A 14,193-nucleotide genomic window follows, 5' to 3' on the forward strand; every position below is an offset into this window, starting at 1 on the left:
GCCCACACTGAACCATAGGAGTTTTCCGGAATATTCCCTCTGGGAATTCCCTCAGGGAAAATTAGCAACAGACAAAACAATCGATTCCAGTCGATGCAACACTGTACAGGACTGTAAAGTAAAGCACATCCCATAATCCAACCCCCTCCCTCCAAGAGAAAGACGTTCCTCACCAGCTTCTTTGTACATTTGTTGTTTACTCTCTTGCCTTCCTTTGTTTTCTGAGCAAGCGTCTGTTGCTAGCTACTGTGTAAATAGTGTTCATAGGTGTTTTGTAGGTGAATATTTTAATAATAAAATGTAAAACCTACTTTTGTGTTGTTGGTCTGTTCTTGCAGCAGTTGATGAGATATTTTCCATTGTTACACACCAAAACAACCACTTCACTGCATTGATCGTAAACGTGAGCATTCAAGTTGACTTATGGATCAAATCTATTGGTGACATTGTTCAATCGTAATAGATGCAGCCTGATATCAGACACATATCATTATCAACCAGAGCCTGCATCCCAGGAGACCCATGTTGTGGGCTACAAAGGGTGACATCATCTTAATGCATCAGCAGGGTTTCATTGAGCACTCTCTGCGGCCTAATGTCGACCAATAAGAGGCCTTTATTTCATGATTGGGAACAAAGATTGTGTTTTCCCCCCTTAGTCAATACAGCATGAACATCAAATATACAGCAGCCTAACATAAAAGGTATTTTTTAAATTTATTTTGTTTTATTAGCTGACCAATGTTTAGGTCTATTATCGGCATTACACAAAGAGGAATTGACATTAAACAAGATTTAGATTCTGGGGTAACATCCTGAAGCTGAATTAACCTCTGTAAACAAATCAGCCTTCTCATCTCTTAATTGCATTCATTTAAATCAATCATATAAAAAATCAGTATTTAAAGTTATCATTATGTGTGTTATTTAACGTCATTCATTCGTTTTTACCAAATTGAAATTAGTATGTATGTTACTTTGAAGAGACTCAAATGCGATCAAAGCAATTGAGTCCCTTTATGTTAATGACTATTTATATGTGAATGAAAATTATCAATATTTATGTGCCTGCTTCCTATATATTTAGGGTCCGGGCAGCTAAGCTGCCGGGAACCTATTGTATTCCTAGGAATTCTTTCTTCTTCCAAGGAAGTCATACTTCCCATGGGTGAAAACTCACCAAACTTTGCACAAAGGTCCAGTCCCATGCCAGATTCACTCAACTCCAAGGACATGTGCCCCCCCCTCCTAGGGGGGGCACAATAAGCGTTTAAATTTAAAAACTTAAAAAATTCCTACCAAACCAACGGTAGATGCTACAGTGTTGAAACTTCACCACAATGTAGCCTCAATACTGCTGAAACTTTTGTCCACTTAAACTCATTACAAATTATGAAGTCCATCACTCTGTTTTTTTTCAATAACTGTAAAACTTTTAAAATGTATCTCCTCCCACAATTTTTGCTCAATTGTCACCAAACTTGGTACAGAGCATCTCCAGACCGTCCTCAACAAAAATTGTTTCTCTGATTTTTGATTAAGCAAAAATTGATCCTACAGTGCATGAAAACGTATGACTGTAAACAGTACTGTAAACGTATACCATCAAATTCTTGATAAATACATTTTCAATCTTCCTGAAAAAAATTGAGAATATTCTGGAGTCATGGTTGATGAAGTTTGGCAAATATCAGAATTTTATCTCAAAAACTGAATTTTTGAGAACATTTTGAATTCTGCTCTCATGGGAACAACTGCAGCCAATGTGAGAGTGGAATTTTTAAACATCATATTTTCTCTTATGAAGCAAAACACTTATCATTAAAAACAAATCACCAACATTTCCATGCTGTCAAGATGCAATTTATGTATTATCAGATTTTTGTTTAGATGACTGAATTTCTGAAATTTTGACCATTTTTTAAATTTGCCTTTACAACAGCTGTCCGGACACTGACTCCTTGAGTCTATTTGAGAAGACACACACCATGTCTCACTTCCAGATAATTAGCTCACTGAGTTAAGCGCTGGTTTGTGGTGCGAGGGGATGTGGGTTCAAGACCCAGCAAGGGTGATGATGATAATGACACATAAAAATGCCAGAAGTCCTCATAGTGACATCACAGCAAGCCTCCAAATAAAAAATACAATTATAGGTGCTGCGCAGCGATGGGTCGGTTCCGGGCAAAATTTGGCAATTGAGCAACAAACGGGAATAGGAAGACAGGATAGTAATAATCATTATGAGTCTGAAAAGCTGGAAAAGCATAATTGGTCTTTGAAAAAACAGAGTGAAGGAAAAAAAATGTACATAACTTTCTCCAATGTTGGGGCTACAGTTAAATGGAAGTTGTGAAGCTGTCGCATATGGTTGATTTCGTATGAATTTTCAAAGTTTTAAAATTTAGACATTTGCTGTAGCGCCACCATCAGGACTATTGTCTTTTGTGTGCAGAGTTTGGTGAGTTTTCATTCATGATGATTTTCTCAGAAAAAGAAAACAACCTAGGAATACAATTGTGTCCTGGATTCTCTTTTTTTTTTATTCAGAGGTGTGCTGTCTCCATCAAGAAGAATTTATATTTCTAAATGAGGCCATCTGGTATTTTGATGAGGTATCAACTTCATTCTAACTGGGTTTTGAACAACCTGTGGCAGAATATTATATTATATTGAGAATATTCTGGAGTCATGGTTGATGAAGTTTGGCAAATATCAGAATTTTATCTCAAAAACTGAATTTTTGAGAACATTTTGAATTCTGCTCTCATGGGAACAACTGCAGGTCCCTTCAAAGGCAGACTTTTTTTCAGGTTCGGAATGGCACCCCTTTTTCAAAAAATCATTATGGGCTGGCACTCCGAAACAAAACAACAAAATGTTCTGAATTGTGAGTTCGAGACCCAGCAAGGGTGGTGATGATGATGATGATGATGACAGATCAAAATGTCAGATGTCCTCAACATGAAACACATGACAGTTGTACTGATGGTGGCATCACAGCAAGCCTCTAAATTTAAAAATCCAAATAGCTTGGACTGGACCATGTGCGAAGGCTCCTAACATCTTAGACTCATAGTAGATGTTTGACAAATACATATCATAATTTTACCTCAAAAACTGATTTTTCTTTTTACTGTGGTTTCAAATCTGCCTGCACGACAGTGAATGGCTTACTCAATTTGTGAAGCCACTGTTGAAATGCCACTTGCCAATTAGCTCAGTGCGATAGACAATGGTCTTTGGTTCCAGAGGTTGTGGGTTCAATCCTCAACTGGTGCAAATTGAACATTATAAGGTCAACTGTCCTGTCTTCCTATTCTCCTGTTTGTTGCTCAGAATTTGCCAAAATTAGCCCGGACCCGACCCATTGCTGCGCAGCAGCTATAATTGATATTTGTATTTCCATACTCTGGGCACTATTTTTGTATTTCATATTGTACTTATATTAAATGTTATATTCTGTACTTTTTCATAACACGTTATTTTATAGATCCTGAGCAGAGCAATATTTTATTAAACAATTTCCATTAGGTTTAATAAAGTACCATGAATCTGAATCTGGATCTGAATCAAACGAACCCGCGCTTCTTCGGACTCTGTCGTCAGAGCAGTGAGCGCATGCGCAGCAGCCCTCTCTCTCCCACAGACCAAAAAGTGGGACAGCGGGGAAGGAAGGAACCGTGGAAGGGGAATACTGGCTCCACTAGCTCCATAACTTTTTTGGGGCGCTTTTATCGTGTTTACTCGTACAAGTATGAAACTTTACCGGACCTCAACATCTGGTGGGTGTGATTAAAAGCACTGGGATTTAATTCAACACTGGAAAACCCGAGGACGCCCGACCGCGGCCGATCACCCCAGTCTGGTTATCATAGTTAGCTGGTGGCTAGCTGCGCATCGCGAGAACACCGCCGCCGACTACCACAGACAGCTGTGGATCTCGCGAGAACACCCATTAAAAGGTTCGTGAGTCTCTGGATAAAAAGTGCGTTTTTTATACGTTATTAAGTCCAGAGTAATGTTGCCTCCCGGGGTTACCTTTAGATACGGATGAGAAGGGGTTAGTTTCAGGCGGGGACAACGGAGAGAAACACAAAAACTGCATGCCAGACAACAACGAGCACCGCCGCTATGTTGGGGTCGAGTCCCGGGTGTGAGCCCCGGGTCCCGGGGCTGCGGGCCTGGCCTCACTGGGTGCTGTGGAGGCTGGGGGGACTCCTGTGTCTGCTCGGTCTGGAGGGGGCCTTCTGCCTCGCCGGCCCCAGCAGCTCCCCTCCCGCCGTCAGCAACAACAACCAGGGGGTCAACGTCTACATGAGCCTGGAGGAGGTGAAGAAGTTTCTGGGTAAGTTTTGTGTTTTTTTGTTTCAGATAACTTGTTGATCCAAAGGCTGACCCTGTCACAACTTCCCAGCTGAAGGAAGACATTATATTAAAGTTTAAAATACAAAACACAGAAGTAAGATGAAAGGCAATGAAAATATAGACAAGGTGTCCACATAAAAATGTGCACGCACACTTGCATGTTATGATTGTGAACAATAAACATTAACATTATTCATGTGTTTGGTTATTATACACAGGAACAACTGGAAGGAAAGTATGCCTCGGTGTTTATGTAGTGTTGAATGTGTTTGAAACCAGTTGATGTGTTTGAGACGTGATTGTCAATGTGATGGCTGTCTAATAGGTTAGGTTACTAGGTTCTGCAGCATCTTGCAGATGGGTTGTTGTCTCTAAGTTTGCAACTGTCACTAATACGTGCATTCGCTTTGCATATTTACCTTGCATATAGACGTATTCACATCATTTGTATTTCGAGGCAGTATAGCTTGGTACAACATGTATTGTTTCCAGACCTGTGCCCCTTTCCATCAAAATAAGACTGCTCACTGTTGCCCAGATGCGCAACGTTTACTGGTAAGGAATAATTGCACGTCGGGCTAACTGCTGAGATAAAGGCACGCAGGACAAAGTGGTCGGATGAATCATGTAGAGCAGGTGGGGTCCAGTCTAGGTGGACCTGACCACTACACCTGCAGGGAAAATGACATCCTCAGGAAACACTGCCCTCTTATTATTCGTTTTTAATTTTTATTTTGCATGATAGGGTAACCGGAAGGTTGCTAGTTTGATTCCCCCGGCTCCTCCTAGCTGAGTATCGAGGTGTCCCTGAGCAAGACACAACCATAACATCTTCAGACGAGCTGGCTGTGTGTGAATTGTTGGAAATCACTTTTGATAAAAGCGTTTGCTAAATGCCCTAAATGTAAAATGAGTGGATTCCTGTTTCCCAATGCCTGTTAGCAGAAAAAAATATCAACCCTCCTTCTCATTACATTCGATTCAGTTTCATTCATGTCGGGGCCTCTTCATCCTGATCCTAAAGTGAAAGGATAGGATTCCTTGGGGATGACAGATGTAATCTATCGTAGGATAATCCTAGACAGGGTTTAACGACTGTCATGGGATTAGGAGGATGAGGATTATTTAATATCTCGCTCAAGTCTAGATGCTGTCTCTTCAAGCCGTTTAAGGGTTTATCGAGGTAACCTGATTCCATTTCCTGAACCTTTTTACCCGATCACAGCTAAACGGTTCCTGTCTGTGTTTTTATGTTTGAATCATCTGATTTACCATCAGGTATAAAATCAGACATGCCGAAGACCGAGGAAAGCCTACAACATGAAACCATTCGTATCAACGAAACCTGAATAAACCAGCAACTGGGACATTTTACCAGGAGTGTCCCCTCTCCGCTTGTAGCTTTGCCTAAAAAAGACTAACGCCTTCAACGGACATTGTGATAACAGATCTGTTGGCCTACCCCTGTCTCTAGTGTCTCATATTTTACTACGGCCTCTGGTACCTGGAGAAACCTCCATTAAACCATTCCACACTAATCCCCCCTGAACACTTTGCCCAGTGGTTCATTTTCCAAGCACTCTGTCATTGTGACACAGAGAACGCTTGAGGAAATGGGAGTCTTGATAGTTCAAGGATTTAGGGGCGAAGGAGAGGCAAAACTAGATATACATAGACATGCTTTTATTTTGATTAACCATGCCTATATCCCCTGGCTTTTATTTTGAAATTTTCTCCTAGTCTTCCACACAGGTGCTGGTTTGTTGTTTTTATCAGGGAGTTGTTAATGTTGGGTTAGCTTTAATTGTGTGGGAGGCACTGTTGGAAGCTAGTTATTAGCAGCGTGAGCACCATGGCACAGTCTAATGAAGGGGCGAGAGTTTTAGATTACAGTGGGGAGAGAGAGAGAGAGAGAGAGAGAGAGAGTGGGAGAGCTAGCTTCACACATTAGCCACTTTGATAAACACAGCCCAGCTTGAGACTCACTACTGTAGTTGTTAAAGTCTTTCCATTGTGTTAAGTGTGTCGCTGAACCATATCTGCCGTCTCTTCGGTGTGTTTATACAGTATGCTACAAATGCAAACAAACAACTGTAAAATTATAGTTTTATTAATGAGTTTTGATAATGCATGGACTGCATTTGTCCTGCAGCGATGGATCATTGAATTGACGAATGGTTGCAGCCCTGATTCTCTGCCTCAGCGCTGCGCTCTGTCATGTTTAGCTGAGGCCCTTGAATAAGACAAATAGGAACCCATCAGTGTTAGTGCCCTGGATCCCCTGTTGGGTCAACAAGAGCTTCCTGTGAGTGAGAGAGGGTCTCCCTCCTCTTCAGATAGGGCTGTTTGGGGAGATGGCCACCATTCCTCAGCCTGAATCCTGGGTTAGATCGACATTTGTTTTCCCTCTTCCCTTCCCCTTCCCCTGTGTGTCTCTCCCTCCCTCCCCTCCCTCTCGGTCTGTCTTCCTGTGTCTCTCTACCTTTTTCTCTTTATCTTCTCTGTCGTCTCTCTACCTCCTCTCTGCGTTGCCCCTCCCTTTATCACTCTTACTGCCCCCTCTCTCTCCTACCCCCTATCTCTCTACCTCCTCTATCTTAGTATCTCCACTGTCTCTGTCTCTCACTCTCCCCCCACCTCCCTCCCTCCCCACCTCTCTCCCCCTTCCTCCCTTGGGCGTCCATAGTTGTGTGATCTCTTCTGCAGATCTCAGCCGTCCATTTGTTTTCTACAGGATGAGCGGAACAAGGTTCTGGATAACTGGATAACCTGTCTGGTCTCTGTTGTCTAACCAATCCCCTCGCACTGTTCATGTGGGCGGGCATAGCATTCCGACCAATCAGAACATGCGTTTGGATGTAGCTCTCCTTCTTTACCATCACCTTGATGTTGTGGAGCGTTTATCCAAACACAGCTTGTACTGAACTGAGATGCACGTCATTAAGGAGCAGGTATGGGTTAAGGCTGCTTGGCTCAAGGGTACCTCCATGTAGACGGTGGGCATCAGGGCTCAAACCAAGAACCAAGTGTAAGGAGATCAATAGTTAATGTTATTGACATGTACCCACGTACCTATCCTCTTATGGTCCAACAACACGTTTTCTGACCTGGTCGATTCAGGTCGTTGAACTGAAACCCAGCAAAGCTTTCAGCAACACTTTCTGGCACCGGGCCATTAGAACCAAGCACCCTCTACCTGCTATCATAAAGACTGGTTGTCTTTCCAATAGGGGTGGGAATTGGCAAAAATGTAACGATTCGATAGTATTGCGATATTTGGGCCACGATTCAATATTATTGCGATTACAGCAAGTATTGCGATTAGATTCTGCGATATATTGCGATTCATGTTTCCCATGTTATTCAAAGGCATTACAAATAATGAGGAAAATATGACCAACTCGCTTCAAATGTCACATTTAATTCTGTGAACATCATTATCTTCTACACATTACCTGAAGTGTAAAAACCTAGGAGGGTGGTGCAAAAACTTTGTCCTTGAACATTCAGGACACAGGACCATAGTAAGAGACCTCTCACATAAATGCTGAGCTCCCAGCACATAACATAAAACTGACACATAAAATAATTTAATTACAGTAACATAAAGCAGACATAATAAAGTAACATAAACCTGAGAATAATCATGTAAATAAGAGTAACTTAGAGCTTCAATTAGGCCTGGGTGATATATGGCTGAAAGACATCACGATATAACTTGATCCTATTGATCGATATCGATAACTTGATAATTGTAATGACCTAATAAGACTAGGAATTACCATGCTGGATGTAAACACTTCTGTTTAACACTTAATATGACCTTCCACTGTTATTCTTTGATAAATACTCCAATATTGATACAACAATGAAAAACACTCACTTATTGTAAATAAGTATGGAACCGTGTTTGTGTAACAAACCCAGCTGCTAGATTCGGTGGTCCAGTCTCTTATCGATATATATTGAACATGTTTTCTATTGATATTGATCAAAAGTTTATCGCAATACGATCATTTATTGTTTTATTGCCCAGGCCTAGCTTCAATCAAATTGAGAAAAATAAACAAATGTGTACTGCTAGAGTCCAGTCCTGTTGGCTGCAAGGTCATCAACCAAAATGTAAAATTAATTTGGGAATATTGGCATTTTTGTTCAAAAAAAGGAGTTGGTCAACATGTTACATGCTATCAGAGTAAGCTAAATAAAAAAAACTTTTTTTAATATTGCAATACTTTGGGCTACTGTATCGATATTATTGCGTGCGCAAAATATTGCGGTACGGAACAGAATCGATTTTTTTTCCCCCCACCACCAGTTTCCAAAGGGTAGGGGGCTTTTTTGCTGTTAAACGTTAAGTGTGCCTCTACTGTGTAATCAAGTCCCATGTTGGCGGGTTATCCGTTATCTGTTAACGGCCCAGAGAGCACGCTGGAGTTTAGCTGCAGACCGCACGGGGTCTGACGGTTTAGTGCACTGCAAACCTTTTCCTGAAGCGTTTTAATTTCATAACCTTAACGAACATGGATCCCGCGGGATGGGACGGGGAAGTGCACAGGAAGGCCCTGGCCGTTCCTTATTTATAGATTTGTCTTTGGGTCAGGTACTGGCTGCCTCCATGATTGTTTTTACACATGTGACTAATGGGAAGGGAGTTGTTCTGTCCGTAAATCCTCCGCAACGACAGGACCGGTCTGCTAACCTCCCATCCTCCCCCATCATCGTGTGCATTCCTCCCCTCCCCCCTCCTCTCCCACCTCACCACAAGCCAATCAGCGGAGTGCCAGGCTGAAGATGGTCCCGCTGAAACTGAATCATTATAACTTAATTTAATGTCTTAATGCGTTCTCCAAATGGCCCCTGACTGCATGAGGACACTAAAGCGTCTCGCGCTGAACAGTTTTATAAAACCTTGCTCTACGTTTAGTTTTTTGACCATTCCATAAGTAAAATATCATAAACAAATGATTTATAGATGTCCTGTACCTTGGACTTCACAGTTCAGGAAGTTCTAATGGTTTTATATCTGAATTTTGGATTAGATTACCTAAAAATTGGCAATCTTATTAAGTCTTAAATGCCCACTTAAATACCCCAATAAATGGTGATGTTATAAAGGAAGTCAGAACCAAAAACAGAAACCTACAAATCCTTGTTTTGAAAGCTTGCTTGACCATGCACCCCAGAAAGGTGAACTGCAGTTCCACACATTTCCCCAGGTGTGGGTCTGTTTTGCATTTAGTGGATCTTTTAATATGAAGTCTGCTTGCTGATCTCAGTCCCCCCATCGCCTCGCTCCCTTTCCTCTGAGAAGCTCAGCATCAGTATGATCACTCAGCAGCAGAAGTGTGAACAACAGGCTGTAGAAAGCCTTCTGCACGGCCAAAACTCGGCTAGCCCTTCCTGATAATAGCCGGGTGTTGGAGCCAGGTTTTCCATGGAAGACCCAGCTGTGGGATGTTTTCCAGTCGTTCCGAGGGGAATATTCCCAGTCGGAGGAACACTGGAGGAAGTATGTTCCCCGGCCAGTGATTGGTCGGTCACACTGCCTCTCCTCTCCCGCCATACTAGCAAACATCGGTGTGGAGGAATGAAAGTGAGTGCAGGGATTCCCGGTTTCCCACCAATAACCATTAAAAGCTATTTAAACTATATTTAAGCTATTTGGGTTTGCTTCAAAGAATGCCTTTGTGCCCCTGGCAGAGAGCTGACCGCTAGCTCAGGGCTGACCGTGTGCTCACCGTATCAAACACTATGTTTGTAATCTGACCATGGCCTATTCATTATTGATGTGGTTACCGTGCAGCTAGATGTGGAACCATGAATGAATGGAGACTGCATTTCAATCTCTAACTTTCATTTGTGAATGGTTTGACTGAAACCTTTTAATGGCTTCTTCTTTTCAATGTATGAATACATGTCTTTAGATCTGAGTCTAGAAAGTATGACCTTAAACAATCATTATGCCAAAAGATGGTGACTTTTACCCTACCACAATTTCAAATAGTGCACCCATACTGCGGCCCTCCTCAGTCAGCTGTCAGCCAATCAGAAGCCTGGAGACGGAAACAAGCCAGAGAATGATTGACAGCTGTATTAATTTTCTTCATGCTGGATACCAAAGAGTCTGCAGTTGAATGGTGGGTAGTGAGGGGGGGGGCTCTCTGATGTCCCCTTTGTCCATAAGTGGCCATCTTGGAGGGAATGTATTTATAGTTGGATGAGGTCCTGTTTTTTCAGATCTGGTCTTTGTGTGTTTGTCTGTGGTCGGGATCCTCAATGGGACTGAAGAGAGTGGTTCTTTGAAGGCCAGGGTAAGACTAGGCTGGATATTGTGTGTAGGAAAACAACAGATATGTTGAGGTGAATTCAGTGTGTGGGTACCTGATACACCCCAAAACAATTTCAAAACATCCTCCTTGAATTTCATCATGCTGGAGTCTGTATTCACCTTCCTAATGCTACCTCCAATGACCAGTTAGACAATGCACCCTTTCACCTCCTCTGTTCAATACATTTGAACTAATCCGGTCTCTGCGTAGCCATGAGAACCCGGTCTGTAGTGTACACACACAGCCATATTCACGGGCTGCCATGTGAAAACACGGCCCTAAATCCACGTCCGGGTGGCGTGCCGGGTCTTCTTAAGCATCCTGTGTTCCCCGCCTCCACCCGGACCCATCCGGACCCGGGCGGGAGCTAGGGATGGCTCTGTTTGTCCAGTCAACCATATGTTGTTTAGTGAGTAAACCTTCCTGTCCACTGGTAACGCACCAGTAAACAACTGCTGGGGAGCACCGCTCCTCATCGGGTGGATGCAGATCGGGTCATCTGGGAACTGGACGGGGGTGGCTTGTCAGTTGAGTTCACAGGCTGGTTCCCCAGGCTCAAGTGTTGTCAGTGTTTCCTCGAGCGAGATGCTGAAACCCTAACTGCTCCCAGTGGAGTGTGAGAGAATGTGTGGCGTTAGAGCTCTCTTGAGAGCAGTCGCAGCGGCCACCAGAACAGCAGAGTATAAATGCCGTCCATTCACCCTCTCCTAAGATGACGTCCCTTCCCCTGGTCTCTCTGCCTTGGGGCTGATCTGGGGTATGGAGGGGCCGGGTGATGCATGGGTTCTTTGAAGTATGTTAAAGAAAACCTCAAACACGGTGACGTTTTCTACTCATTGCTGTGGAATGTAATCCACCAAAGCTCCAAAGCTGGGCTGTGTTTTCATCTCGGGCCGGAGCAGAACTGGTGTTTGGGAATTTTAAACGGGAAGGTTTGTAGGGAGGGCCTGGTTGATTTCAGATTCTCCTCGCGTGACTGACTCCACCTCAGGAATTGTTTGGGTTTGTCAGAGGTTCTCGCTGTCCCATGCTGAACTCTGTAGTATCTGCCTCACACAAGTTCACTTTTACACTCCCAGGAACTCTAGAAAGGATCTTTCACCAGAGGATCTTTCTCATAATCTTCCATTAATAAAGGTCCACTCCAGTGTTTATCACTGGGTTTCACAGTGGTCAATTATACAAACTCCTGTTTCCTGGAATGGAGTTGGGAATGCTTATGCTATGACACATGCTATGCAGTTGGGCTGCCTATGCTAAAAAAGTTATGTAGTCCTAGCATAGGACTACATAACATTACCATGTCTCCATGGTAAGCTCAGTAGCATGTTGCCGTTGAGCCAGCTAGCTGCCATGTTGATGGTATTTGTTGGATCAAGCTTAAAGGTACATACTTATCTGTGTCTCGGTAGGGTTACATCTTTGGTGTTCCCCCGCTGTTACCCACGACGACATGATAGTCTGTGAGTCATTATCCAGCCTCCCTCCCTCCCTCCCTCCCGTTACATCTGGTCGGGGTTTCCCTCTTGAACAAAGTCGCCCTCCTAGGTTAATGCAGTCAATTATCTAGCGAGGGGCCACAGCCACCATTCTATCTATTGTGGCCTCCACAGTGGTGGCCCCTGGAGAGAGGTTGGGCCCCCCGGGGGAGAACGAGGCCCCTGTAGTGTAAGGGTCCCCATGGAAGGGGTAGGGGCCCTTGGTGTAGAGGTTGGGGCCTTTGGTGTAGACGTTGGGGCTCTTGGTGTAGAGGTAGGGGCCCTTGATCTGTTGAGATAGGGGCTCTTGGTTTAAAGGTAGGGGCCCTTGGTGTGTAGAGGTAGGGGCCACAGTGGTACAGAGGTAGAGGGCCCGGGGCCCGAGGTAGGAACCACGACAGACGGGGAGAACAACAGTCCGGTCTGTGTAGCACCTGGTCGGCCCCTCCTACCTGGACATGGATACCTTTTTGTTCTGCGGCTACAAAGCCTGCAACACGAGCCAGCGCTCACTGCATGTTTACCCTCTTACACTCCATTATAAACTCTACTATGGTATTATATATTCACTATTGTACTCACACACTCTATGACTTACCCCGTTATTAACTTGTTTATACTTTACTATATAACTTTGGAGTACTAATTATACTCTTATATCCTGTTATACCCTATATTATATACTTTATTATACACTACTCTGTCACAGAACTTTGTAATACTATATTGTACTTTATTTTGTTCCAATATATACTAGGATATATACATATCCTTATCTCTTCTATTTAATATACAATATCTCTTATTTTACTTGCTTTACTTTATACAATTAGCCATAGATTTGTTCTACTCTATATTGTATACTCTTTTATAATTGAGCATATTAAACGACATGAATTATTCTGTGTAGCTGCTGTAGTTTATTTGCATGGAGGAGGTTGTAGTCATATACTGCCAGTAAGTTATCTAATCCTGAGTTTAATCAGAACAAGCCACTCTCTCCCAGCCCATCACAATGGTTTCCAGGGTTATGTTTGTGTCTTCAGATTAAACGATTCTAAAGAAAATCCTGTTTGACAACACAGCCCACATCAAATGGATGTGGCGCTGTGAAACAACATGGTGCTTCTGACCTAGAAAGGGTATTTATATTCTTCTCTGATATGACCCACTCCCTGTGATAGAAACATGTTCTCTCTTCAGTCCTCTAGGCTTTGAAGTGAGGCTTTATAATTATATGAGCACTCTACCGACTGAAGTGAGTCTTGTGAAGAGTAATAAAAGTGTGTGTGTGTGTGTGTGTGTGTGTGTGTGTGTGTGTGTGTGTGTGTGTGTGTGTGTGTGTGTGTGTGTGTGTGTGTGTGTGTGTGTGTGTCCCCTTTTAAGAAGCTTCTCTTCTCTGCCCAACCCCCCCCCCCTCACAATAAGAGCCACTAGCCTGTAGCTATGTTAGCTAGCGACACTTCTTGTGTTTATCTTGGGTGCTTTCAGCCGGTACTATGTTTATCACCTTCAGCAACAAATAACTCATGTGCATCTGGTTATCTGATCTACAGTACAGTCGGAATGGGTTCACTAGAGATAGTATCATACTAGGTGTGGGGATAAAAACGTAGGTCATAGCATGCTGATATTTTGCATGGTAATTGTATTTATAAATGTAAATTTATAAAATATACAGACGCCAAGTTCCATTCTTTTTAATATTTAAAGGAACACTTGGCTATTATGTGTGTCATCTTTTCTCAAGTATCGATCTTTTGTTGCAAATATATAAATTAATATTTTTGGTACAAGAATAATATCAATTGCTTATTTAGTTGAGCGGGACTTGGTGGGACGCAATAACAAACAGACGTTATCAAGTGAAATTTAAAAAAAACCAAGTTGTTTTCCTCTGTGTGGGGACCTTTCCATAATGATGTATTTTGACAGGGGGCTGTTGGATCGCAGCCTGTTTTTGTGAATTAAGGCAGCAGCGTTTTGGCTCATTACTGGTCCTATCCCATTCCCCA

The 14,193-nt window shown here is 42.8% G+C and overlaps 1 protein-coding gene across 3 annotated transcripts in view; it reads left to right on the forward strand.

Annotated features, from left to right (window-relative positions):
- Nucleotides 1-3,669: 3,669 nt before the first annotated feature.
- Nucleotides 3,670-14,193, forward strand: part of ryk (receptor like tyrosine kinase) — a 40,229-nt gene continuing 29,705 nt past the window's right edge. For all 3 annotated transcript variants that reach the window (XR_014637014.1, XR_014637015.1, XM_084473146.1), the window contains exon 1: nt 3,670-4,348. Coding sequence is in view for 1 of the 3 variants with exons in the window: in XM_084473146.1 (XP_084329272.1) it covers nt 4,135-4,348 (214 nt within the window). In the remaining 2 variants the exon portion in view is untranslated. The remainder of the gene's footprint in view (nt 4,349-14,193) is intronic.

This window comes from Micromesistius poutassou (assembly GCF_964030765.1).
Source record: "Micromesistius poutassou genome assembly, chromosome: 9".
Taxonomy (NCBI): Eukaryota; Metazoa; Chordata; class Actinopteri; order Gadiformes; family Gadidae; genus Micromesistius; species Micromesistius poutassou.